Genomic DNA, 27,147 nt, shown 5'->3' on the forward strand with positions numbered 1-27,147 from the left:
ATACCTCGCTGACTAGCATATAGTTGCATCGCAAAAAAAACATCACCAAAAGATAATCTGACGGCGATTTACCGTACGTACTATATAATTCAGACAATTTACAAGCTGCCATATCAACCAGGATCCGGCAACAGCCCAGCGCGAACTAAAAACATGGAAAAGCTGTACACCATCATCTACAATTCACATAAATCTCCTACGGAGCAAATCTTTTGCTTCATCTTAAAAATCTCCACCCAACAAAAGAAAAAGGGAAAATTCAGAAGCGGGCAGCAGCAGCTCTTCAGAGGAGCAGGTTGGCAGCAGTTCTTCAGTTGAGGACATCAACCGGCCAGAACCTCCGCCAGGTAGTTATCTCGTCTTTGGTCTGGAGCTTCCTGATGCCTCCGTAGAAACCGTCCGTCTCGTCCCCTTTCTCCCTGTGGTCTTTCCTGCTCACCGTGGTCTGCCTCCACTTCGAACCAGGCGCGTAGTGCTTGAACTCCAGAACGATCGCATCTGCCAGAAGAAGCAAAAAAAACACCAACAAGATTATTCAGATGAGCACACACACGAAATGATAGAACAGCATAATGCTAGTATTATGGATATGAACGACACAAGGTACTGGATGTATGAATAGAGTGTGGATACGATGATGGCGGGGAATAAAACTGTAGCGACGACGTTTTTTCTTCTCAAGTTCAACTTTGGGGACAGCGAACCTTTGCTGTCTCCGTCCTGTTCCCGGATATTTTTCACTGGTTTGCACCATCATTCGCTTGTAGTACTACTATCTGTATGTCAGCGGACTGATAAAACGTCCCAATAACTAGTAACGCTGTGGCCACTCCAAGCCCTTCGTAACCACATGTTTGGATTTTCCTCCCTTCTCTCTTTTAGTTAATTAGACAAGGCATAATTAAAAAAAAATATTAAATGAAGGAGGGGGCACGTGTGTGTCCGTGAAAGGGTGTACTTGGGGTGGACCGTGCCGCACTCTTTGGTTTGTACTCTTCCCCGGGGTTTTATATCCGGCCGCACGTGTAATTGCCCCAACAATGTCTAAAGGCGAAAAAGGGTTGTGGAGACGAAGTGGTGGATCTTTACCGTCTTCGTGGCAACGGCAGAGATGCTCGTTTGCGTTGCACGACTCCAGATGGCCCACGGCACCATACCACCAGCCTGTAATCCATCACAAAGCATCCGTTACCAAGTGCTGCCACTACACCGATACACAGTACCAAGGAAGCCAATTTCAACAGTCATATTGAGCATCTGGGCAGTACAAGGCTAGAATTTTGCTTGCTGATGATCACTACGGATTGGATTGGGTGCATACCATAGGGGAAATCCTTGTTCTTCCGCCACTGGATCTCGAAGTGGTCGCCGGGGCGCAGGTCGTCCAAGCAGGCCGAGACGTGGAGATCGTGCGGCGGGGGCGTGCTCGCCGGAGCCGCGCGGACCCTGCACCACTGCACGCCGTCCTCCTCCTTGGCCAGTTTCCGGCCGTGAGGCGGGTACCTATCAGAATTCAGAACCCATCAGCAGGTTAATTGAACGCCATCCCTGATCCCCAACCGTAGCAATAAACCCTGAACCAAAACACTCTTAATCGCCTTCATGTATATCTCGATCACTAACTACATCAGTCACCAGTGGTCAATTCCATGGACATTTTATTTGGATTCAGTACCTGGCGGTGAAGGTGTCGGTTCGCCTGTCATAGCGGAGGTGAGCGTCGTAGCACGATAGCAAGAAGCCGACATGCCCGTCCTGCTAAAAGAGATTCTCTCGGTATTAAACAACGCGCCTAATCTAATGACACGAGCATAATTAAACAAATTCAATCCGAATTTTAACTAATCTGTGGTACACCCTCCATTCCATAAAGATAAGATTGATACGGAATTGAATTCATGCTAATTTTTATGAAACGGAGGGAGCAGTATATCTGTCGTTAAGTACCTCGCGGTTGTACACCTGGGCGGGGAACCAGAACTGGCCGCACTCGAGCGCGCGGTACCAGCACGCGGCCTTGGACTTGGAGTCCGCTGGCGGCGCGGGACGGGCGGCGGCGGCGGTCGTGGCCGCGTCCCCCTTGAGCCAGCGGGTCCAGGAGAAGGGCCAGGCGCACGCCAGCGAGTCCACCCAGCTCCTCCGCCTGGCCGCCGAGCGCGGGAGGGTACTGGTGGCGGCCAGCAGCAGCTCCGCCTCCCACTCCTGGCGCGCGGCGGCGCTGAGCACGCGGCCCCACTTGCGCCGGACGTGGCGCTCCCAGAGGCCGTCCATGGAGGAGCAGCGGTCCCTGAGCCCCGCGCAGACGCACGCCACGGCCGCCAGCGATGCCGGGGACAGCTCCTGCAGCACGCGGTCCAGCACCAGCTCCGGCAGGTCCAGCACCGGGAGCGCCGCCGCGTCGGCATCCTCCGCCAATGCCGGCTCCTCCGCTTTCACCGCCTTCGCCTTCGACGGCGGCATTCTGAGGACACCGCCCTGCCGTTCCTTGGCCCTGCCCGCCGCGGCGGGGTGCCTCTGAAGGCTGAGCAGCTCCCGCGCCAGCAGCAGCGCGACGAGGCCGAGCTCCCGGACGAGCTTCCAGGGCTGCTTGCAAGAGGCGGGCGCGACGAGCAGCAGCGTGAAGGCCGGGAGCGTGGATATAAGCAGCAGCGGAAGCATCTCAAGAAAAGGGGGCTAGGATCGATCGATCGAGAAGCTGGTGCTGGTGCTGGTGGGGTGGTGGTGGTGGTGGTGGTGCGACGACAGCGGCAACACAGCACACCCAAGAAGTCCAATCAGAGGACCATCAGAGAGAGAGAAGAGAAAGGGATAGGCCCCCACGCGGCCCAGGAAAGCGGGGACAGCGCCGACGAGGTGGCGCCGGCAGCTTTGCAGGGGAATGATTCCTGCCTCCTCCGCCTTGCCTTGATGTGTGCTTCTAGTCTCACCTCTCTGCTTTTGAGGAGCCCCACTGCTGGAAAGCTAACCACAGTAGCAGCACCAGCACTGCACTAGCAGTTCGTTCACTAATCCTCACTCAGACGAGCATGGTGGCGATCAGTTTCAGCAGCTTGTCTATGCCCATGCTCATCACACGAGCTGCTTCTGCGGCACGTTTCTTTGTCTCTGCCTTTGTTTTACTAGAGGATTTGGTTGTTGGATTGTAGATTCGACTTAGGTGAAGAGGAAGTGAAACACGGTGGGTTTAACGTGGCCGCTATCGGTCGATCGTCCCTTTTTGTAGGCTCGGAGGTGATGGCCCGGCGGTTGGTGAACCGTGGGTGAACAAGACAACTACTTATTGCTAACTCCCAACACCGCCCTGCCAAACCACCAAACTTTGTCTGCGAGGCGTGGGTGTAGGCATGGATACCTTCGTATTGGACAAATCTAAATCACTTAATACTTGAGGGAGGCAGTAGTATTTTCGTCGCCAGTGAGCAACCAACACCCCTGCTAAGTGCTAACCCCATCCCCTGACCTTTTGTTTTCACCCGGGACGACGTCTGCCTTAAATCTGGCAGCCTGAAAACAACATCGGCGTGTTCGTTTCAAGTGAGGCACCGAGGCCGATTGGTGGGTACTGGTGGAGCTGCGCGCGCTGGGTCCAACGGAGGGCGTGGAGAAACCAAAGGCGAGGTCAAGTCACCTTCGATCCATCCCGAATCCTGCCTTGGTTGCTCAGACGGCGATAGAGACCAACCACTCGAGCGACAACAGAAGGAGGATTGTAATGCTATCGTCTCGTCCCCTCCCGGCCGGGCTGCTGCACGCTTCCTCTCTGGTCAAAAGTTTTCGGCTTGATTTGCCACTTGTTTTGGTGCGTGCCAAAGATTGGATGCGTACGCTGGAATAATGCGTTTGTTTAACTCGTCTTTCCCCTTCTGGGATGGATGACGAGCAAGATTTGGAGTTGGGTCGTGGTTAACTACTGATCAGGGTGGCTTTTTATGCCAAGGATAAGCTAATTAATTAATCGTGCATGGGCTCGCTCGATGTACGGTTCTCCCCCAAGAAGCTTTCCGATACATCTTATTTCTATTTTACTGGTAGCTCGCTTAAAAATACTGTTTTTTTTCCTTGAAGTTTGCACACGGTGCGTACACAACGGTTTTTTTTTTTTGATTTCGTTCGTACCCAACGGCTTGTGCTAGGCTCGTGAGTGCACAGGAGACGTTGCAAAGATGGCTCTTGCCTAACTTATTCGGGCTCTGCCCGCAGGTGATCTCATCCGGAATTTGAGCAATGAATAAAAGTTCCGACTTTCCTCCAAAGAAGAAGTACTCCACATGAATCCGAGGGCCTCGGAAACTAATTAAGAGCAAGAATAATAGTCGGCTATAAGCTGTCTATAGAAATTTAAATTGGATGAGTGAGAAGAGGAAGTGGGCTGTTAACAGCCATCTGCAGCACAATCTCCTAGTCTATTTGTGAGAGTGAAATGTGGACCCAGATTTAATAAGATACAACATCTTATAACTCACTATTGTACATGATAGCTATTAGATGGGCTTATAGCCAGCTGTTGGCTACTAATATTGTCCTTCTCTAATACTACACACTACGAGATCGGAGATCCCAACCATAATAACCGCTAGTAGGTACCAACCTTGATCTGATAATCCCTGGCGGATGACCCCGGGTGCTGGGAAATGAATGTTCCTCCATGAATATTTTCGGATCAAGGAGCCGTAACGTAACGAATGTTGCTCTTCAAGATTTAGATTACCACGTATCATGGTAGGAAATTGGAAAGAAATACTTACACACCTCCTTTTCGCAGAGAGAAAAAATGACGTGCTCGAATTAGATTACAGAGGCGGCTTTCGGTTAGCAACACCGTTAGATTCAGAGGGGGCGAGGCTTCAGAGAAATTCCATGGGACGTGTCGTGCAATGGAGGATCGAGAAAAGGCTGCACGAGCGAACGGTTATAAGTGAAAACGTTTATCATCTCTCCGCCGAAAGTACCGTGAGATAGAACATTCTAAAGTTCGGCAAGATATGATTCGATCCGATGGATTCTATTCTGCCGCTGTTGTCACATTCCGCCGCATAAATTCGATGCCACAAACGCGACAACGACGAAGCTTCTGGTCGATGCCTCGATGTTTCTTACTGTTGCGCGATTAATTATTTGGCAGTGTCCGGTGACGGTGGCCGCTCACTCCAACGCGAGAGGCGCCCATGCGACGTGACGGGTGGAGCATATATATGGGGTGTGAATTGACCGTGTTGCGAAGCACATAAATGCGTGCCATGATCTCTCGGTATCACTATGAACGGGATTGTCAACGCGCGGCCACGGGCACGGCCCGCTGCACCGTCCACGTACAGTACATATATACGCGTATCGTATCGCCCCGTACCCTAATTATTTGGGGACGGTGTACACTCAATTAAGACAGCAGCATGTCTGCAGCTTGATCAGGTCGTAATTAGCGCCGCCTATCGCTCCATGGGAAAAAAATAAAGAGCCGGGATGCACGGGCTGGATATGTATAGATGCGCATGCCCTTTGAAACAGGGGCTGGATATAGATGCTCTTGTCTTGACAGGATAAGGCTGGAATGGATGTTGCGGTGCTTGTTGGCCTGACGCCTGTAAATGCTGCTGCAGCAAAATCACAGTACATCTGTTTTTCTTTTAGAAAAAGGCTTTTTCAATCTGGCTTTATTAGAAAGCCCAAACGAAGTTCGGCTGGGGATAACAAAGAACCACAGCGTCCAAAGCCAAAAACTGGCCAAAAGTAAAGACTCAACAGCAGAAATTAGCCCACCCCTGCGCGAGCAATTCTATCACAGTACATCTGTCTCTCCGTCGAGGTTTTCATTCGTTATTACCCCGAATGAACACGATATCTAGTTTGATCTCGGGAAGATAAGCTAACGACGAAAAATGATTGTCAATCAGGTGCACGGTTCGAGAGATAAAATAGTTTAAAATTTAAAAGCAACTCTCTGGTCGAAATTAATTGTCGAAATGTTTCGTGTATCTAAACACTTTTTAAACATTGATACATTCACATTTGGACAATTTGAGATAACTAATATGGGTCGGAGGGGGTAGTTGATTTACATGGAGGATATACTAACGCTACACAAGAATTAGACTGCACAAGTGTGCTGTATAGTTCCAGGCCTGTATAGTCCATTCCATCATTTCAAGTTTCATTGATATTTCATCATGACTTCATTCTTACGGAGAAAAAGACTTCATTCTTATTTCCATAAAATCTTTTGATTACATGAAGTTTGCACATTTTTTTCAAAAACACGGTAAAAACGCGAACACTCATCCCTATGAACGCACACATACACACCCTACCATTATGAGCACCTACAAGAGACTGAGTTGACCAGTCTTGAGAGATTGACACCTACAAGAGACTGAGTTGACCAGTCTTGGGTATGCCACCTACCGCTTAAAGAGTAGCGCCGGATAAATGTGAGCACCAATGTCCAAGTCTAAAACTTGAACCTAGGTGGCCTGGTTCCACCACAAGAAATCAGACCATCTGTGTTAGGCTCAGTTCACAAGTTTGCACAATTCTAAGAAAACTCAAGGGTGTAAAAGTGAAAAAAAAAGCGCCTGATGCTAAGATCTGGATCGAAAATTGAAGATCAGTCAACTCATTTCTCATGATAAATTACAAGATAAGTTTAGCGCATCATAATTCATAAACCACGAAGTCCGCGTTTTGAATTGGTGTAGATTCTCACAATTTCATTTGTCCAATCGCTTTTACCTATCTCATTGTTCAGCTAACTTACTTTGTATGTATTTTTCACAATAATTATAAAATTGATACATCACAACACACACAATTCGGCAACGGCAAACTGATCCAAAGGCTGATCTACTGCGTTTGGTTCAGGAACGTTCATGGTCCAAAGTTTTTTTTTTAGTGGAATTCATGGTCCAGAGTGTTTTTTCTTTTCTTTGAGAATTCATAGTCCAGATCAGTCAGGCCTGACCCGCGCGGTGCAACGACCCGTCCATGGCCTGGCCCTCTGGCCCAAGGGCCCAGGTATCACGGTCCACGTGCTACAACAAAATTATCACAGCCGGTGTTGGCTCAATCATCAGTTTGTAATAATAGCAACCTAAAATAAACCCGATGGCTAGACGATGCAGCTGCACTTTCTGGCTCTTCCGAGCGCACGAACGCACACCCGCGCGATCGAAGCCGAAGGCATCGAAGCGCTGGCCACGTCCCGACCAGGTGGCCACGATGTAATTTTGCATTTTCCCCCATGTAACGGTGGGTCCCAACCGCCCCCCCCTCAACACCACGGTTTGAATATCGGGGGGCGTGCCGTTCTCTTTCCCCCATTCCCTCTCCTCCACTGCAAATCTCACTCTCGCCCGTCCTGCCGTCGCCATTTTCGCCGCTCCTGACGCCCGCACGCAGCAACTGCCGCCGCAACCGTGGAGAGGGTGGACGCGGTGGAGCGGGACTGCCGAGTCCGCTTCCGGGCGTCGCCGGGATTCCCCCCGTCGCGCGTCGCTGCTGATTTGGGGGAGGAAGTGGGCGCGGCGTCCTAAACCTAGCCGGGAAAAGCGGGAGGTCGCCGGCGGCTTTGACGGCGACCATCGAGACGAGGTAAGCGGCCGGGCCCGCAACTCTATGCATCTCTTCCCCATCCCTCTCACCCCCCTCCCTTTTCCCGTGCGATAGAGGAGGCATTGGGCGCGGCGATTCCTAAACCTAGCAGGCAAAAGCGGGAGTTCGTCGACGGCTCGAACGGTGACCAGCGAGGCGAGGTAAGCGGGGGGCGCGACGCGCATCAGCGCATGGTGTTTTTATCCCCCGCCATTTTCTCCCGCGCGCTCTATCCGCTCTCACACACCCACTGTTTCGCATGCGACAGAGGACGAATTGGTGCTCCACCGGCAATGATTTTGCCTCGATTCAACGACGACGAGAAGAACTTCGATCTAGTTTGTCCTCCCGCCTACACCCCGCATATCCATTGTATATGCATCACTAGGGTTTTGATGCTATCCTTGTTATCCCCTAGCCCAGGAGGAGCTGAGGTGTTGGGTTTTTTTTAAGGGGCGATTGCATGAAGCGGCTTCGAATTGAGTTGGGGCGTTTTAGGTTGATGATTTTGCAAGGGGGGAGATCATCCGGGGGGGGGGGGGGCTTCAAATGGGGTTGATTTTAGGGGTGATTTTTAGGGTGACTAGGTTGATTTTTGCAGCCCTTTTTGCAGTGTCGAATCGATTAGGTCGTCAAAAGGGATTCGAAATTGCTAAGTTGACTTGGCGGCTTCCAATATGGTTGCTCAGATGGATTATGGGGGTTGCCTAGTTTTGCGGGTTAGTTGCAAAATCCCCAATCATAAGATGCTATATGTGGTTGCTCAGATGTAACATAGAGTTGCCTAGTTTTGTAGGGTTTGTTGCAAAATAGTTCTGTATATGATTTCAAAACACTCAATCATAAAATGATATATGTGGTTGCTCAGATTGAGCATAGACTTGCCTAGTTTTGTAGTTTAGTTGCAAAATAGTTCTGCATGGTTTGCAAAATCCTCAGCCATAAGATGATGTACATAGTTGCTGAGATGAAACATAGAGTTGCCTAGTCATGTGGGTTAGTTGCAAACAGTTCTGTATGGGGTTGCAAAACACCCAATCATAAGATGATATATGTGGTTGCTCAGATTGAGCATAGACTTGCCTAGTTTTGTAGTTTAGTTGCAAAATAGTTCTGCATGGTTTGCAAAATCCCCAGCCATAAGATGATGTACATAGTTGCTGAGATGAAACATAGAGTTGCCTAGTCATGTGGGTTAGTTGCAAACAGTTCTGTATGGGGTTGCAAAACACCCAATCATAAGATGATATATGTGGGTTGCTCAGATGGATAATGGGGGGTTGCCTAGTTTTGTGGCCTAGCTGCAAAACAGTTCTATATCTGTTGCAAGAATGCCCAGTCCTAAGATGATATACATAATTGCCTCGTAGTTGCGGTGGGTAATTGCAAAAATAGTTCTGCAGGGGGGGGTTGCAAAATAGTGCTAAGATGCTCTATATGGTTGCTCACATTGAACATAGAATTGCAAAATAGCTCTGTATATGGGTTGCCTAATTTTGTGGGTTAGTTGCAAAATACTAGAGTTGCTATATGGTTTTCTCTTTCTTCATTTGACATGTGAATTACACATTTATCCTGCTTATTTTTTTCCCATCAACGACAAGGATCTGTTCTGCACTATGGGAGGGGGGGGGGGGCATAAGTTATTTTTTTCGCTACAGCCAATGGCTTCCGGTGACGACAACACGGGCACTGTTGGCAAAGATGATGGCGGAGGGAGCCGCACTCAACCAGCTGTTGAGACTGCACTGGTACATGTTTTTTTGTGTTTTTTGAGCCAGCAACTTTAATAGGTAGATTGTTTTCCGGCAATCCTATATGCAAATGCTAATGCTCTCTTTTTTTTTTGTCTTTTTTATAGCCCACGGCTCCCGGGGACGATAATATGGACACCGGCGGTGAAGGTGACGCCGGAGGCAGCAGAAGCAAGCTGCCTGTGCAGACAGCACGTGCTCATGCTCGAATTCCGGTAAGCGCGGGTAGCAATCTCCACAAGTGTATATGCAAAACATTTTTTTTGCTGCAAACCCAGCACCTTAATTACTGGCAGTCCTAAATTACCTAAATTAATGTCATCTTTTTCAGGCAAAAAGACGCAGATTCTATAAACGGGCAGCAAAGCACGCAAAGCCACCCGGTGGAGCAGAGAAAAGTGAAGAAGAAGATACGCAAGTCGAAGAACAAGCCCCGCAAGGTGAAGAACAAGCTGTGCAAGTTGAAGGATAAGATCCACAAGTTGAAGAAGGAGTCGCGCAAAAGATTGCAAGAAAAGGGAAGGGACCCAGAGCTAGAGCCCCTAACCCTAAGAATGTAAGAACTGAAAAACAACCTAAGACTCCTATTTTTTCTCTATTTTTTATGCTTTTCATTGAGTTTTTTTTTGCAACGACAGATATGCAATGTCTTTTCAATAGTAAATAGAGCTGATGATTTCTTATGCAAACCTAGACGTAGCAATTTTTTGTTTTTTTACTTGGGGGGAACATGCATGAGCTAGCAACTAATATCCAGAGATAGCAAACCAATCAAACAAGAGATAGCAACATTTTGAAAGTAGGACTGACAACTTTTATTTTATTTAATTTTTCATAGCAGGAACACGCAACTAATATTAGTTGCTTAGCAACCAGCCAACTAGCCTTAGCTACTACTGCATTTTTTTGTAAGAGCTAGCAACTAATATACCAGAGATAACAACTAATCAAACAAGAGCTAGCAACATTTTTGATAGTAAGACTGGCAACTTTAGGTTGCTTAGAACCAGCCAACTAATACAAAAATTCTAGCAACTACTGCACTACAGTTGGCAACTAATATAGCAGACCCTGCAACCAACTCAATAGAGCTTTTTCTTCCAAACACAAAATGCACTTTTATATGCTATTTATTAGAATGTTCTAACAACAACCATTTTTTTCTTTACATCTCCACAGCGTGGTAGGAATTGGGCCTCGCCCTCCAGGCTCTTCAAGCTGAATGAGTTGCTCAACGATGATCAAATCAAAGTCATTGAGGACTATGGTTTTGGGGGGCTAACATACGTCCCGGCAACCATGTCTGATAAAATGACCAAGTATCTCATGTCGTGCTATCACGCCGACTGCTGCGAGATGGTATTCCTAGAGAGGGGCAAGATCGTCGTGGATGCAAACAGTGTGAAGAGGATCTGGGATCTTCCAAACAGGAGGCGGCCGGTGCCATACGTGGTAGATCACGACGCCAACCACACCATCGTTGAAATGTATGGCCTGGAGAATGCCAAATCAGCACAGCTGTCCACCTGGGTCGACATGATAAAGGACATGAACGGGACAGCAGATGACAACTTTTTTAGAGCATGGCTCATCGCAGCGATCAGAGGGTTCCTCCGCCCCAGCACCAGCACAAAAGTGAGCCCAAAAAGCTTTCCGGCGGTGCTCGACCTAACAAAGTTGCCAGATTTGGATTTCTGTCAATTTGTGGCAGATTCTATCCAACACGCGTTCCTTGATCTTGGCGACAAGAAAAATTCGGTGTCGTGCTGTGTATTCCATCTTCTGGTATGTTTATTCAGTCCACATTTTTTTCTTTGTCACTTTGCGACATCTTTGTTTTATGTGTTTTTGTCTTTTTATGTGTTTTTTCGGCAGATGTTATACCTGGACTCCCTTGACCACGGCGAGCGTATCAGTGGCTGCGGGATGAGGGTTCAAGCATGGACCCCAGCTCTTATTAAGAAAGTCATTAAGAAGGACACAAAGGAGGATGGGCAGTTCGGCAAGTTGCCGGTGAGTGTGTCAGTTTTTTCTCAGCAGTTGCAAATAGTTGCCAAAAACAAGCCATTTTTTGCTTTTTTTGTTAACAAATTTGCGGGAGAATTGCTCATTTGGCAGTAGAATTATAATTACTTCATCTTCTTTTTTCTGGCAGCTAAAGGACGTATATGCGGGAGCAGCTCAGGTCGAAGAAACAAATGTTTTGTATGGGGGACCAGCTGCTGCGGGAAAGTTTGTCGCATCTAAACTACCAACGAACACAAGTGCAAATGTAAGTACCACTTTTTTCCTTTTCCCAAAAAGAGCAACCTTTTGTGCTTCTGTCAGCAACTCCTTGTTGATGTGCAGCAACTTTGTGCACTTATATGCCTGCAGCCTGTTTTTTTATAACAGCACCAACATTGCATCTTCTGTCTTTTAACATAGCAGCAAAACATAATACAGGTTTTGTGTTTTTTTTTTGTGTTGTGAATATACAGAAGAAGAGGAAAATTGCCGATCTTGTCAGCAGCTTTTGCACTGATATCTCAAAGCACATATCAATGAAGATGAGTGCGTTCGTGCAAGGCATAGCAAAGATATATGAGGAATCTGATGGAGCAAGCAGCAGTAACCCTACAAGGAAGAGGCCTCGCACGGACGATGATGAAAGCGAGTTTGAAGACGGCGAAGACAGCGTAGAAGAAGATGAAGAGGGGGCAACGGGTGACGATGACAATTTCAGCAGCTCCGATGAATCTGGCAGCAACGGTGACGGTGCCGGCAATGGTACAGAAGAGGCAGCGCCAAGGAATAACGAAGGCAACAGCAACGGTGAAGATGACGACGACGAAGAAGATGATGAAGAAGAAGACAAAGAAGATGAAGATGGGTCAGGCGAAGAAGGCAACAGCAGTGGCGAAGATGACGACGATGAACAAAGCGGATCCGGAGGTGCCGCTGGGGGCGAGGCAGCACCCAAGGAAACTTCTAGGGATAAAAGTCCAGATGACGGTAGCACACTAGGGGGCTGGATTGAAAATTCAAGGATGAGATTCCAATACTATCGAAAGAAAAGGGGCAATTCTTCAGGAGCAGCAGCCGACAAAATCATGGACAGCAACACCGAGATAAATCTCATCGATTTAGTAAACCTCGAACCGGAGCACCACCAAGTGCCTACATTTGAGGTAACGACCTATCACTTCCCGTGCCTTTTTTTTTTTCCAGAAGCAATATGTGTAGTATCTGTAGGCACACAAACAAGTGGTACCAGTTGCAAGTTTTATTCAGCGATTCCAACGGAGCACCACCAAGTGCCTACATTTGAGGTAACGACCTATCACTTCCCGTCCCTTTTTTTTTTCCAGAAGCAATATGTGTAGTATCTGTAGGCACACAAACAAGTGGTACCAGTTGCAAGTTTTATTCAGCGATTCCAACATCTTTTTTTTTTGCATCTTTTTGTTCAACCCGCAGCTGCCAGACTTTTTGAGCTTTGAAGAGAATGTACAGAAGAAGGCTTTCGATGAGGTTGCAGCAAGTGAACTGAAGAGGAGTGATAAAAAAAAGTCAGAGGGCAAGGATTTGTTCCCTGAACTTTGCCCACAAAGCATGATAGATTATTGGATGAATCAAGCAGCGGGGTTCGATGAAGTGGTTACAGATGCACCACAAGGAGCAGTAGCAGCACCGGGAGGCGGGGCACCAGATCCAGATTTGGCAAAAAGGAAAAGAGCAGCAGCCACAGTTTTGAACAAAGGGAAAGAAGCAATAGATCCTCCACATAAAAAAGAGAAAAAGAAAAAGGTTCTAGCTCATAGGAAGATAATAGGGAAGAAGAAGCAACCCACAGCAAGACATGCCATGGAGTCCAGACGCGCAGAAGAAGAATTGACAGGTCCAGCAGGAGAGTTGCAGGGTACTGTTGGGAAGGTGCTTCATACAGAGTCAAAGTTGCCAGATTCAGCTCCAGAGTTACAAGGCACAACCAAGGAGGCTTCAGCACAACAGGAGGGTTTGTCAGCCACAGCCACAGAGTTGCAGGGAATAATGAAGGGGTTGCAAACCCAGCTAGAGATTTACAGGGAACCAGGGAAGAGTTTCCAGCACAAGTCACCGAGTTGCCAGACCAAGTCACAAAGTTACAGGGAAGCAGGGAGGAGTTGCTAGCCCAAGTCATAGAGTTGCAGGTAACCAGGGAAGAGTTGCCACCCCCAGCCACAAAATTGGCACCCCCAGCCACAGAGTTGCAGGGAACCAAGGGGGAGTTGCCAGCTACAGTCACAGAGTTGCAGGGAACCATGGGGGAGTTGCCAGCTACAGGCATAGTGTTGCAGGGAACCAGGGAAGAGTTGCCAGGCCCAGCCACAGAGTTGCAGGGAACCAGGAGGGAGTTGCCAGGCCATATATCGCAGTCGCCAGTTGCACCTGGAGAGTCGCAACGCACACGCGTGGAGCTGCCAGCCCAACGTGCGGAGGTTGCGGCAGCAGCTGCAGTGGCGCAAGGGATGAATGTTTCTTTGGCAGGCAAGGGTGCAGAGTTATTAGGCTCATCAGCAAAGTTGCCTGAAACAGTTGATCAGCCGCAAAGTAAGATTTCTGTGTTTCCAGTTCACAAAGTCAAGTTGCTAGAATCAAATAGGCTCCCAAAAGCACAAGAAGAAAAGTTGCTACATGAGGTTCAAAAGTTGCCAGCAGGTGGTGGGCACTTGCACGCCCAGGAGGCATGTTCACAACAGCCGGCCAAGACGGGGGATCCAACGCCACATGCTGATTTCAGCTGCGTAAATTGCCCACCACCAGGGCAAACAAAGGGAAACGAGAAGCTTTTTGAAGATGTGATTGCAATGGCGAAGAGCAATGTTGCGAGCATTCCAACTCTAGCTCGCAACAAGTCAGCCGTCATGGCTCCAGCGGCAGCTCAACCTGAAAATTCAGCTAACCCAACGATTCGGCACAGCAACTCAGGGACCAATGTGAGACCGGGCATGTTTGATCCGCCCTCCTGCGACCTCGGTCTTGATTGGGACATGCCTCCTTTCTGCTCACAGCCACCTGACGTAGTGCACACATCAGCGACATATCAGGGAGATGGGGGGCTCGAAGAGTGGGATGAAGTCTTCACCAACCAAGCTTTGGCAAGCCTAGAGAGTGCTAAGAGAGAAGCGGCAGCAAGGAAAGCTCAAACGAGCAGCGGCTCTATCTCTCCAATAAACCTTGCCACACCCCCTGCGCAAAAACATGTGAACAAACAGACCATTGACCTTTGCACCCCACCAGCAGCGCGGCCTATGAAGATTGCCGACGTTACCGGCAGCGGAAGCAGTTCTGCAACACCAATGCAAGCAGGGCTAGACAAGAGGGCATGCAAACCAGCAGCCTGCAAACGATCTCCTTTTATCGATTGGCGCGTGAAGAAGTTTGAACCGTCTCAAGAGGCAAAGGATGTATACACAGCGTTCATTGTATATGCCAGGATGCCGAGGAAGATCAACCCATCGCAGGACAGAAGGTATCAACATCCCCAACATTTTTTGGGGTTCTCATGCAAGAGTGTGTCACTTTTTTTGCTAGGTCTAGTGTCAAAGTCGCAACCATTTAGTATACAGAGTTGCTGCTCTCTCAGAACCATGATAGGTAGCTATTACTCATTGTTTTTTGCTAAACAATTTTTTGATTTTGTGCAGCCCAACAATCATCAACTACGAGAACTTCTACATCACTTGTCGGGACCTTGCAAATGCAATGAAGCCAAGAGGATGGCTCAGCAACACTGTCATGGAGATCGGCATAGAGTACTTGAAGCAACAAATGGGCCCTAAATCAAAGAAGGTTATAATGCCATTATGGATTTCGGTAAGCGACGCTACATGGGGTTGCTCGGATGTACCATAGAGTTGCCTAGTTTTGTGGGTCAGTTGCAAATAGTCATGTATGGTTTGCAAAATAATAGCATAGATGCTATACATGGTTGCTCGGATGGTAAACATAGTTGCCTAGTTGTGTGGGTTAGTTGCAAATAGTTTTATATGTTTTTTCTGGGTTTTTAATTTGGTCGCAATGCAGACATGGCTTCTTGCAATGGACTTGAGGGTACCCGAGCTTGTCGCGAAATTCAAAAAGGCCAGCGCACCGCAAGGATCTTGTAAGAAATACAACCACCCCACTCTTTCTCCCTTTTGGACATTTAATAATTCAAATTAGCAGAAACACAAAAGCATGTTTGCTAAATTATGCATCAGCATCAACATCATTTTTTGGGGGGGTTCTTGGTTCATGCAACTTATAGTGTACAGACAAGCAACTTATACTCTACAGACAAGCAAATTTTCATGCCAATCTAACAACTTTTACCTGTTCTTTTTCCAAATGTCTCACACAGGTTTGCTTTCCCGTCTTTGAGAACCTTGAGCCTACCAAACCCCCCGCAGAAGCAGTAATGCACTACTGGCTGTTTGTGATGAACATCAAGGCTGGTAGATTTGAGGTTTTTGACTCTGCTAGGAAATTGGAGAAGGGCAGTCCTTTGGAAAATGCTGCAAAAGAAATGAGAGCATCACTTTGGTTATTGTGGGAAGATCACTATGAAGAGTCAAACATCAAAATCGAGAATTTCGGCCTAGTTGACGTTGAGCCACCAAAACAGAACAAAAAGTAAGCAACTCTATGTCTTTTTACTCTTGTGTTTTTTTTGGTGTTTTTTTTTCTGCAATAGTGGCTTCGCTTCTCGTTACAGGATTTTTCGCACCATCTCTATTTATTCTATTTTTTTGTCTGTTTTGTGCCATGTTTTGTTGGGACATGAAGTCACGACTGCGGTGTCTACACACTCATGAACGCCGAACTTTGGTGGGGTACGACGTTGCAAATGTACGGGTCCGATGACATTCCAAACATCCGGAAGATTATGAGCTACAACTGGATTAAATCGAGCAAGAACGAAGAAGAGTGGCGAGATATATTGCATATTGGAAAGCGCAGGTCTTTTATATATTACCTACCCTTTTTCATATTCGCAGCATAATCGTTTTTTATTTTTCTACGCTCCTTTTTTGAACATGTTCCTTGAATAGTAGCTCCAAGAGTTGACTATTTTATATCATGAGAGCTGGGTATACTATGTAGGGGGAATAATCAGTTGAGCACTAGATCATATCTGTCACATAGTTGCACATATCTGTCAAATAGTTGCTCAGATTTTGTGTGCAAGTAGTTCCTCATCCCAATTAACCAGAAACCGACAAATATTTAGTACACATGGAAATAAAACAGAAACAAGCACTCCTGCTGACAAACAAAACACCCATTTCTTCCACTATAGTTGCTCGGAAACAAATTAACGTTGCAGCAAACAACATAAAAGTTTGGAAGAATAAATACTAAAGGAATTCTGTTCTGCCCCAACATACTTAGGCCAAGCCCTAGCGCCTAGGCCAGCTTCCAAGGGCACCTGGCAGAGTTGTGCTCATCAGAGCTACAAAAAGCACACTTGTTCTTCTTCTTTGGGTGTAGTTCAAGTGCATTCTCGTAACGCTTCGCCCGGGGCCGCCCTTTTGTCAGGCACCTGTCTGGGTTCCTCACACGATTAGGGTCGATTGAAGCCGATGCCGTCGTTGCACCACTCGCCGCTGAGGCTGTTGCTGTTGCGGGGCATGTGGTTGTAGTTGCGGGGCGGTGTGACGCAGTTGCTGGAGCACAACCAGAAGTTGCAGTTGCGGGGGCAGGCACCGTCGCTGCACCACTCACTGTTGAGGCGGCTGTTGTTGCGGGGGTTGGGGCTGTAGTTGCTGGAGCACCACCTGAAGTTGTTGCAGGGCGCGGTGCAGTTGCGGGGGCAGGTGGTGTAGCTGCATGGGTAGTCGCCGGGGCAGATGATGCGCTTGCTGCGCTTGCTTCACGTGCTGCTGTCTCCCTCCTCCTCTTTGCATCTTTCCTCCTCATCAAGTTCAGATGAGTTATTTCAGTCTTTGTCACGCGGATGTATTTCTCCGCTATGGCGTTCGCTGCATCCGAACAACAACTGATCCTAGCAAGTTCACCATATTTGACAGACAAATTTGCCATCCTTATTTGCTTCAATGATTCCGGCGGGAGGGCATCTGGTTGCGTCTCATCTGGACGAGCAACTTCCCGCGGGATAGCATTCTGCGTCCATCTCCTCATGTTATACCGCCCCGGTATCTCATCAATCCCAAGGTGAGTAAACACTTTCAAGATGTGGCAGCACAGCAACCTATCCCGCTTCATCTTACCACACTCACAACTGTACTCATTGTCGCCTACTCGAGCAAGAACCAAGTAACTTCTACTGCCATAGAATTGACAGTACGTCATGTTGGGCTCGAGTCGGTAGAGGTCGTTCTGCTAGGGCCGAACGTTGTACCTCCCTGTCAACATGAACTCATTCCTGAACTTCACATAGATGTCATGGTGTAAGTTGTGAACGCCTGCTTCTCAATGGGGTAGGATGACCAGGTAGCTTGCGTTAGATGATTTGTCATGTAGTTGTTGCCCCCTTCCTTCACGAGGATCTTAACCTGGATCTTCTCATATTGCTTCACAAAGTTGAGGATCGAGTTATGAGGATTCACATAGCGCTTGAGAACAGCATTGAACCCCTCGCTTCGCTGTGTGGATTTGAGGAAGGGGAAGAAGCAATCCCGAAAGTAACACGGCACCCATGTCCTCCTTATGTTGTAGAGGTGCGCAAAGTCAGCATGCTCCTCTAGCTGGTGCTTCGCAAGAAAAGCTGCCCATTTCTGCTCAAACTCATCTGGAGTCATACTCATATCAACACACTCATTGTAGTCTTGCGACACAGCAGGCCTCCTACCCAAAAAAGACCCGAGCTTCTCCTGTGCCTTCTTCATGATATGCCATCGACAATTGCGATGGACGGTGTTTGGGAACACGTTTGCAATCGAGGCCCTCATAGCATAGTCCTGATCAGTTATTATATTCAGGGGAGCTTGCCCACCCATTGCATCCAGATATTGCTGAAACAGCCAATCAAAGCTCGAAGCCGTCTCATCCCTCATGAATCCGCAACCCAACATGAAGGATTGCCCGTGCCGGTTGATGCCAATGAAGGGGGCAAAAGGCATGTTGTATTGGTTCGTGAGGTAGGTGGTGTAAAACGATATGCAATCGTGGTAAGACTCTTTATATGCTTTCCTCGCTACGCCATCAACCCAAAACAGCAACTCCACCCTCTCGTCCTCATCCAGTTTCACATTGAAGTAGAAGGATGGGTCCTCTTTCTGTTTCGCCATGAAGTATGACACCGTTTCAGCCATGTCATCACCCTTCCTCTCAGACCTGATCTTCGAGCGGAAGTTGCTGATTGTTTTTGTGGTATACGGCACAATAAACCCATTTGCATAGAACGTGGACATGAGCGTCATCATCTGACCTGCAGGATGGGTGGAGAAGCAACAAGTCAGCACAAGCAAAAACAAAGCAGCAACTTAAATTTCTTAGCAACTCTCAAAAAACTAACAAAGCAAGCCATGCATTTTTTTCTACAGGCAGCAACTTTGTTGACTTTTTTTCAACAATTAAACAAAGAACCAAATGTGTTACACATGTGTAACTCCACCGTGCTATCTTTTTTTTAGGGCTTTTTTTATGGATTCCGTGCTACCAGCCATCTAATACAACCATAAAGGAAGATGCATTTTTCATACCTGTCTCAAGATTGCAGTCGTCCAATATTCTCAGGAACGTCTCTTCTTCGAGCGATATATTCTTGTGTGACAGCAGGTATTTTGTGAGGGAGGGCTTGGTTATCAACTCATGGTTGTGATCCGCCACAAAAAATATGACCTCCCACCTTCCATCAATTAGTTTCACCGTCATCTTCGCTTTGCATCCCGTTTGCTTGATCGACTCTCGTCTCCTTTTTTTCACCACCTTCCTAACCAGCAACGGATCCTCATTAGGCGCATCCACATGTTCCTCATCACTAGAACTCTCATCGCGACGTGCCCTAGATGAGTTGCCGGTGGGATTATATGATTTGCCAGCAGCATCGTCCACAGGTTTGGGCTTTCTAAATCTGTTGCAAACAAACTGCTGCTTCTCCACCAGATTTGTGTACGCCGACCGCCTTGATGTGTTTGATTTGATAGAAAAACCCATCACACGCGCATAAGCATTGTAATGCGCCTTGGCACCGGCCAGGGTGTCAAACCGCATGCCCAAGAACGGCTCTTGTGGCTGAGAGGAGCATTCAATCTCTTGCTCAATGTTGTCAGGAGCATCACAAGCAACTCCAGTAGTTTCTTCAGCAACTCCCACATTGTCTTCAGCAACTACATTGGTGTCATCAGCAACTGCAGTACTGTCTCCAGCGATAGGCGCCCCGATCAAGGGTTCGTTATCAGCAATGCGAATAGTCGCAGGAGACTCTCCCACTTCCTCATGCACAGCAATCGGGATAGCTGGGGTGCAATAGGCTGGTTCAACACATCCTCTAAACTCATCATCTAGGTCACATGGGATTTCGTTCAAGTCCAGCATTTTTTTCACCCTCTTTTTTTGCAACCTGCATTAGGAAAGTTGCATATTTTTTTGCCCATCAGTTCCATGTATTCTTGTCATAGATAAAAGGGTAGATGTAAAAACAGTCCTAAAAACAGCGACAAAGCAACATTCACAGCACTAACAACAAAAAAGAATAAAAAAAAAACCCCAGGCAAGCAACTGTTACAGAAAAAGGCAGCAACTATCCTTTCTAATCATGCAACCTTTCCCACCCGAAACCGGGGTAACTTGACATGGGTATCTAACATTTTTCCCATCTGTGTGCTTTTTTTTACGCAGGTAGGCGCCGCGAGTACGACGATGATACATGACAAGAATGCACAGGGAATTGAAGTTCAAGGATTTTTTTTGCCTCTTTTATACACAGCTAGCTTGATGTGTTACTCTTTTCTTGTTTATAAATACGATAATATGGTCTAGTCAGAAAAATACCCAGAACATATGGTGTTATGCTACTTTATCTTGTACACAGATGCTATGCTATATGGTGTGCTACAAATTAAATGTGTGCATAGACCTACCTATGAGTATCTACCAACTCCCTCACGAGGGAGTGCCCATAAGTTTGATTTTCTTCATGTGCTATGCAATTCATGGTAAATAGCAGATGCCATACTTCTCCTTTTCATGTTCCCAGAACAGTGGGGGTTCATGATACATGGCATCTGCAACACCATATGTTCTTTTGCAACTTTTAATTGTGACGCAACAAATTGTCATATGTGGACTAGCAACTTCTCCGGTGTAGAGTACACAGGGTTTTTCCCTTTTATTGTGTGCTATGCAGTTCACGGTAAATAGGATGCTATACTTCTCCTTTTCATGTTCCCAGAACAGTGGGGGTTCATGTTACATGGGTTTTTTCCCTTTTAATGTGTGGCATGCAGTTCATGGTAAATAGCAGATGCCATACTTCTACTTTTTTCATGTTCCCAGAACAGCGGGGGTTCATGATATATGGCATCCTTGCAAAAAAAAGTTCAGGCCACTTGTGTTGCTATCTAGTTTGCACACATTTTTTCCCTTTTTTCCTTGCAACTCTTAAATGTGACGCGGCAACTAGCCATTTGTGAAGCAGCAACTTCTCCATTATAGGTAGCCCCCCTTGCAACTTTTAATAGAGCTTGCAACATGACGCTTTTTTTTGCAATCATTGAAAAACACAGCAATTTAGCACAATACACTATGACTGGGAACTATCAACGTTAAGAGCGGCTACTTTCTTTTAGCAAACCCAAAAATTGAGCCCAAAATAGAGCTAGCTAGCATCTCTTTTGCTTGGGGGAACTTGATTTTTTTATCATCCAAGCAACTAATCAGAACAGAGATAGCAACCCACAAGACCAGACATGCAACTTCATGCAACTTTACAAGATGGCAAACAAGAGGGAAGAAAACAAGATCCCGCTGCAACTTCCGACCAGAAGAAAGGACACACCTTTTATGGGGCAGTTTCTACCGGTTTTTTAGCACCGGAGGTTGGCCGCCATTGCCAGATTTCGCATAGGGCTGTCCTTGTTGCTTTTCGTAGGGAAGAAGAAAGAAAGAGAAACAGGGGGAAGAGATAGCAAGGAGGGGGCGCTAGCGTGGGCCGCGGGCGCGCTGGGCGCCAGCTAGCGTGGGCGCGCGGGCGCACTGGGCGCCAGCTAGCGTGTGTGCGTGGGGCGCGGTCGGGAACAGGAGGGGCGCGGTCAGGACGAGGAGCGACGCGGTTTTCGTCGTGTGTGACGGGGGGCTTACCATGTATGACCGTTTGCTGGCCTGGCTTAACCAGCCAACGGCCGTCCACTAGTCACGCCCTAAAATAAAACAATCTACTACCCGCAAAACAAAAATCTAGGAGCTCCCAGTTTTCTATTAAAATACGAGAAAATTTTGAGAAGACAGCTGAAGATACTAGCAAGAAATATCAATACTTGTCAAACACAACAAGAACCGTCTTTCGATCGAAGTCCAAAGCAAAACGACCGACCTAAGCTGAAACAATACAAGAGCCAAAGTAAAACCCCAATGCCGCAACGTGCATGCCACACCATACACCTTTGCGCGTCCGTACGTGCATTCCACCAACCCAATCAAGCCACACCGAGACAGCATTTCAAAAACCCGAGTCGTCGCCCTCAAAACCATCACCAGGTTGATTCCAGCCGAACCTCCTAGCTCCCAGCATATATCTCTATCTCAGGAATCAGGATCGACGGCAATTAACGGCCATGCTACGCTACAGTACGCCGCAGCACACGCCGCCGATGTCGCCGCTGCGAGGCAACGGGCCGCTGACGCCCCGCACCCCGATCGGCGGCGCGTTGTTCCCCGACAACCACCTGCCGCCGCCCTCGCCCCGGCCCCCCATCACGCTCACCGCGCCCCCGTCCAGCAAGAAGAAGCGTCGCCGGGGCGCGTCCACGCGCGCCGGGTCCCTCCGCGCCATCCGCGCCGTGCGCGCGCTCTTCCGCTCCCTCCCGATCCTGGCGTCCCCCACGGCGTGCCGCCTGAGCTTCCCCCACCACAGCAGCCTGGGCCTCCCGCGGCCGTCGTCGAGGGCCCGGGCCTCGGCCCACCACGACGGGCACGTGAGCGGCGCGTCCCGGACCACGGGGACCCTGTTCGGGCACCGCAGGGCGCGGGTGACGCTGGCGGTGCAGGAGACCCCCGGGAGCGTGCCGATCCTGCTGCTGGAGCTGGCGATGCAGACGGGGCGGTTCATGCAGGAGATGGGCGCCGAGCACCTGCGGGTGGCGCTCGAGTGCGACAAGAAGCCGCCCGGCGCTCCCGGCGCCGGTATCGGGCGCACGCGGCTGCTGGACGAGCCGCTCTGGACGGCGTACGTCAACGGGCGCAAGATCGGGTACGCCGTGCGGCGGGAGCCCACGGAGGACGACCTCACCGTCATGCAGCTGCTGCGGACCGTGTCCGTCGGCGCCGGCGTGCTGCCAAGCGACGTCATGGGAGGAGCAGGATGCGCCCAGGGGCAGGCAGACGCCGGCGACCTCGCCTACATGCGCGCGCGCTTCGATCGCGTCGTGGGGTCCCGGGATTCTGAGTCCTTGTACATGCTTAATCCTGATGGGAACAATGGGCCAGAGCTTAGCATCTTCTTCATTAGGATATGATCACTACCATTTTGGTTTCTTTCTCCTTTTCTTTTCTTTTTTTGGGGGTTTGGCATGACTGAGGCGTTGGAATTCTGTATGCTTTTGCTATAGGCCAAATGTTTTGTTCGTATAATTGTATGATAAACGCTTAATTAGCTCAAAAGCCCATAATTGAAAGACTTATTTTTAACTATGTGAAGCAGCATATATTCAGGAGTAAAATTTATGTTTATGGAAGTAAACAACTGATCGAAGCAACGATGAATGTACTCTCTCTGTCCAGTAAAAGATGTCTCAAATTTGTCAAAATTTAGATATATCTAAACATGATTGGTGTATAGATGAATTTAAATTTAGTTAAAATTGAGACATCCTTTGTTGGACAGAGAAAATATCTAAAATTGTGAAACAACTGGAAGACAATTTTTTTTGGGTAAGCTCGATACGACGAATACCTTAATGCTAGAGGAAATCTGTTCCCATCTCTCTACCGATATATGCCGACTGTCTCTCCTTCTCAGCGATCAGCTTTATAAACAAGCTGACTCGTGTGTCCTGTCCTGTTCCCGTCTCTCTACCGATATATGCCGACCGTCTCTCCTTCTCCACGATCAGCTTTATAAACAAGCTGACTCGTGTGTCATGTCCTGTTCCGTCTCTCTACCGATATGCTGACTGTCTCTCCTTCTCAGCGATCAGCTTTATAAACAAGACTCGTGTGTCGTGTCCACAGACAGGCGGTGTGGGACAAAGAAAAAACTACATGGACCTCTGCACGTCCTGATAAGTATACAAATTAGGAGCACGACAGCTAGTGGAATTTGTTGGGGCCTCATTGGCTCAACCTCATGACTTAGCTGCATTGGCCCTACACAGGGATTATGCCATCACAAAACTCTTTAAAAAAAAAAGATATGCCATCACAAAACTACCGTCTACCGTTGTCATACGCGCTCCGAGGCATTTCTGGCTTCTGGCCGTGTTAGAGCAACTCCAGGAGATCCCCTGTAAAGCCCCCAATAGCTAAATTTAGGGGATTTGGGCCTAAAACCGGCCTCCAGCGGAACCCCCAGCCCATCCCCCATACCGCCGAGCGCCCCAATCCAGGTCGGGATCCCCCATATGGAGGATCGAGCTCGGGATCCCCCATCCCTCAACCGCCGACGCTGAAGCCTCCCTCCCGCCGAATCCTCCTCTCCGCCCAGTACGCGTCGTCGCCATCTTCTCCTTCTTTCTCCGCCTCTCTTCTATGTTTGCTTCGCCCGAGTGGAGATGCGGCCGGATCTTGCAAAAGTTGGAGGGGGCTCGGTAGGGGAGGGGAGGGGTAGCTGGCGGCCGGATCTTGCGGAAGTAGGAGCGCGCCGGCGGCGCTGGGCATGGGAACGGGCCGGCGCTAGGCCAGTGGCGGCGTTGGGCTGGGTTGAGGGGTCGCTGGCAGCCTGAGCATGGACGTGCACAGGGGGGCTGGCCAGAGGGAGGAGGGCAACGGGCGTAGCCGCGCAGGTGGCCGGCAGTGATGCGGATTGGGGATTGGCCGGCGACGCTGCGGATTGGGGATTGGGGCAGGTGGCCGACTGCTCGGACAGGGGATTGAGAAAAAGAGCTGTAGTAGTATTGTACTAACTCATGTCACTTCTAAATTGAATTTGATCTTTCAAATGGTTCAGTGAAATGCCCTGAAATTTTAACAGTCAACTTAGATTAGTGTTTATGGTTTTGTGGCAAAGTTCTAATTTTTTCTGAGAAGTTTGAATTTTCAGGTTTAAATTTGGCCGAATTAGCCATTTGAATTAAGTTGTTTGAAATATATTTATTCAGTAAAAAGGTCAGAAGATATGAATAAATTCAGGTAAGTTATGTATAGCGGTTGAAAATATAGCTGGTATAGAAGAGATCATAATTTATAAAGACTTTGTTAATTTAAATATGAGATTATAGTTTAGTTAAATAATTAATTATGAATAAAGTAAAACAGTTTTATTTCAATTATATGCATTTCAGATATACGATTTCAAATCAACTCATTTGAGATATTGAAGTTTAGAAAATCGGTTGGAAGATATGAATATAATATAGACAAATGAATTGTAGGGAATGGGATTTGGGGAATCTGCCGAAGAGAGTTGAGATTTGGAGGGATGAGATTTAGGGAATCTCTCGGAGTCGCTCTTATCGTCTTCATGGGCCAAGATCGCGTACGGAGGCCAAGCCATTGTGTGTGTGAGAGAGAGACACACATTCAGACATACAAAAAATGTCGAATCGTCGATCTTACGTACCCATTGGAGATCAACGGTTGATATTTAGGAGGTACCCGTACCTCTCGGTACCTTCCAATACGGTAGAAAAGCTTGCATTAGTACTTATTTTTATCGGTTTTGCTATATCAAAGTTGCTTGATTTTAGTTAGGAATAAGTTGATCGCTCAGCTGTTTGATCTGTTTTGTGTTTTAAGATTCGAAACAAACGATAGATGGATTGAGTTTGGATGACGTCCAACAAATCCAACAGTTTAATTAAATCCGAAACTTGAGTCCTTTTATTTTAAATCAGTCGCCTTAAAAATACACATTTTTTTATACTAGTGGTGTCTAATTAACCGTCTGTCATATAAAAACAAAAACAGACAACATAGTTTAAACAAAAATGATTTATTTTTTGCAATCCCTTTCCTAAACGCTTTGCATTGCACATGCTTTATGGTCTATGGACTCCAGTAGACACTAGGTTACATTCTTTTTTATTTCTCAGCAGTGAAGTTTGAGTTACCTCACTTTTTCAAACTTGCAATCCGTCGCACACTCATGCTAGTCCATATATATAACTAGTTTTCCATTCCCCAAAACAAACGGTCCAACGTGATAGAAAATTGGAAACAACCATGAAAGCAAAATGGCAAGAGGGAGAATACAGGTGACGGCCGAGGGAGAAGAGAAGGGTGCATTAGGAATTTAAGCCCAAGGGTTATCGAGGCCATCTCCAATCCAGATGTGCTTGCGCGGCCGCTTGAAGCAGACAAATCTACGGAATGACCCATTCCAGTGCGCCGGCTAGTCCACCGAGCGCTACGCAGTTTTCCGGCCGCCACTGCGGTTGCTCTCCGAGCGCCTTCTCTACGTGAAGCAGGTGACTGGGATTAAAGTATGCACTGGTTAGGATTTCTTTTCCTAGCGTCTTCTCCCGGAACCGCGTTGAATATGGATTAAGAGCAAATTTGACGGGAACACCCTATAATAGAAGATTAAGATGTTGGAAACAGGATATAAAAGTTTAAATATTATATTTTTGTTGAGTTGAAAAAGAGCAGAAGAAAAAGAAGAGAAGTTGCCGTAAACAAAAACCAGCTACGACACGTGCTCCTATACATTTTGTGACAACGTAACATATGCCAGGTATTAATAATGCCGAGCCACATGTTCATGATGCCATGACTCAGACAGTTAAATCTTAATTTTACGTGGCAACCAAAGCTGCCGACCGAATTCTTTAAATTCTTAAACCAATTTTTGTGTGCTAGAATACAATATTAGAATTCACGGGCTGCCACATTGCCATTTTTACATTACTTCACATAAGAAAACAAGGATCGATTCAAGCAGGTTAAAATCATGACTCGTGAAAAACTCATCTAAAAACATGATTCAAATTATCAAAATATTACGTGCCGGACAATATTTGACTGGCAGTATGTCAATTGGCCACTATTATTGGGGACCGGAGATGCTCATGTAGTCATAGCACTTTCATGTTCTGTGGTCTGCGTTTATGATATGGTAGATGGAGACCCAATCTGGCGATGTGATGATCATAATTCTCTGACAGGATGGTTGGTAAGTTCAAGTTGCTGCAGTCATCTACGCATGTCTATATACGGAGTATCATGGGAAGGACTAGGGGAATTGAACTAGCCTGCTTGCTTCTTATACAGTTATACTCCGTATGTTCCTATCATCACAGAGGAGAAAAGACAAAGGTGATGCGGAGTGCGTCGAACTTGTGCGGGCACTCCGTGGGATCGATCTCTTGGTAATGAGATGCACCGGGAATTTCAGCTGGGAAGAGAGCTTCTAACCACGCTATATCCATTTGAAAACCCCAGCGCTACAGACTTCCTTCCGGCCCTATGAAGGCGCATCACCTCCAGGATTGGGCGGGCTTTCATTGGCTATAATGAAGCATTTCTTGGC

At 47.6% G+C, this 27,147-nt stretch overlaps 4 protein-coding genes and 1 long non-coding RNA gene across 6 annotated transcripts; 2 read left to right on the top strand and 3 right to left on the bottom strand.

The window, feature by feature from the left end:
• Positions 1 to 42: 42 nt before the first annotated feature.
• LOC100845884 (F-box protein At2g32560) lies at positions 43 to 3,378 on the bottom strand. 2 transcript variants are annotated; one of them, XM_010234167.3, is made up of 5 exons: positions 1,948 to 3,378; positions 1,676 to 1,758; positions 1,322 to 1,503; positions 1,090 to 1,164; positions 43 to 498 (listed from the first exon to the last, which is right to left on the bottom strand). In XM_010234167.3, the coding sequence occupies exons 1-5, from the start codon at positions 2,656 to 2,658 to the stop codon at positions 311 to 313; spliced, it is 1,239 nt and encodes a 412-aa protein (XP_010232469.1). In that variant the 5' UTR covers positions 2,659 to 3,378; the 3' UTR covers positions 43 to 310. The 2 variants fall into 2 exon arrangements, with proteins under 2 accessions (XP_010232469.1, XP_003564433.1); XM_003564385.4 differs by having other exon boundaries at positions 1,676 to 1,755; positions 1,948 to 3,370.
• Positions 3,379 to 16,748: 13,370 nt separating this feature from the next.
• Positions 16,749 to 17,654, bottom strand: LOC112270761 (meiotically up-regulated protein C8C9.04-like). The gene has a single exon (XM_024458859.1). It carries the CDS (start codon positions 17,652 to 17,654, stop codon positions 16,749 to 16,751), a length of 906 nt encoding a protein of 301 aa, XP_024314627.1.
• An 80-nt stretch (positions 17,655 to 17,734) lies between these two features.
• LOC100831538 (protein FAR1-RELATED SEQUENCE 5) lies at positions 17,735 to 19,841 on the bottom strand. The gene is made up of 2 exons (XM_010235228.1): positions 19,007 to 19,841; positions 17,735 to 18,732 (listed from the first exon to the last, which is right to left on the bottom strand). The coding sequence occupies exons 1-2, from the start codon at positions 19,839 to 19,841 to the stop codon at positions 17,735 to 17,737; spliced, it is 1,833 nt and encodes a 610-aa protein (XP_010233530.1).
• A 1,967-nt stretch (positions 19,842 to 21,808) lies between these two features.
• LOC100846186 (protein MIZU-KUSSEI 1) lies at positions 21,809 to 23,153 on the top strand. Its single transcript, XM_014898892.2, has one exon. The coding sequence runs from the start codon at positions 22,079 to 22,081 to the stop codon at positions 22,976 to 22,978; it is 900 nt and encodes a 299-aa protein (XP_014754378.1). The 5' UTR covers positions 21,809 to 22,078; the 3' UTR covers positions 22,979 to 23,153.
• A 533-nt stretch (positions 23,154 to 23,686) lies between these two features.
• Positions 23,687 to 25,509, top strand: LOC112270602. Its single transcript, XR_002962883.1, has 2 exons — positions 23,687 to 24,164; positions 25,052 to 25,509. It is a non-coding gene; the product is annotated as an uncharacterized LOC112270602 (long non-coding RNA).
• Positions 25,510 to 27,147: the final 1,638 nt, after the last annotated feature.

Source organism: Brachypodium distachyon, chromosome 2 (assembly GCF_000005505.3).
Source record: "Brachypodium distachyon strain Bd21 chromosome 2, Brachypodium_distachyon_v3.0, whole genome shotgun sequence".
In the NCBI taxonomy this organism is placed as follows: domain Eukaryota; kingdom Viridiplantae; phylum Streptophyta; class Magnoliopsida; order Poales; family Poaceae; genus Brachypodium; species Brachypodium distachyon.

What these genes read in the sequence shown, in the direction of transcription:
- LOC100845884 (XM_010234167.3), bottom strand. Translation starts at nt 2,658, where the DNA reads ATGCTTCCGCTGCTGCTTATATCCACGCTCCCGGCCTTCACGCTGCTG. An exon ending in ACCGACACCTTCACCGCCAG is followed by an intron (nt 1,504 to 1,675) that starts GTACTGAATCCA and finishes GAATTCTGATAG; the next exon opens with GTACCCGCCTCACGGCCGGA. An exon ending in GAACAAGGATTTCCCCTATG is followed by an intron (nt 1,165 to 1,321) that starts GTATGCACCCAA and finishes GATGGATTACAG; the next exon opens with GCTGGTGGTATGGTGCCGTG.
- LOC112270761 (XM_024458859.1), bottom strand. Translation starts at nt 17,654, where the DNA reads ATGACGTACTGTCAATTCTATGGCAGTAGAAGTTACTTGGTTCTTGCT.
- LOC100831538 (XM_010235228.1), bottom strand. Translation starts at nt 19,841, where the DNA reads ATGCTGGACTTGAACGAAATCCCATGTGACCTAGATGATGAGTTTAGA. An exon ending in CGACTGCAATCTTGAGACAG is followed by an intron (nt 18,733 to 19,006) that starts GTATGAAAAATG and finishes CCCATCCTGCAG; the next exon opens with GTCAGATGATGACGCTCATG.
- LOC100846186 (XM_014898892.2), top strand. Translation starts at nt 22,079, where the DNA reads ATGCTACGCTACAGTACGCCGCAGCACACGCCGCCGATGTCGCCGCTG.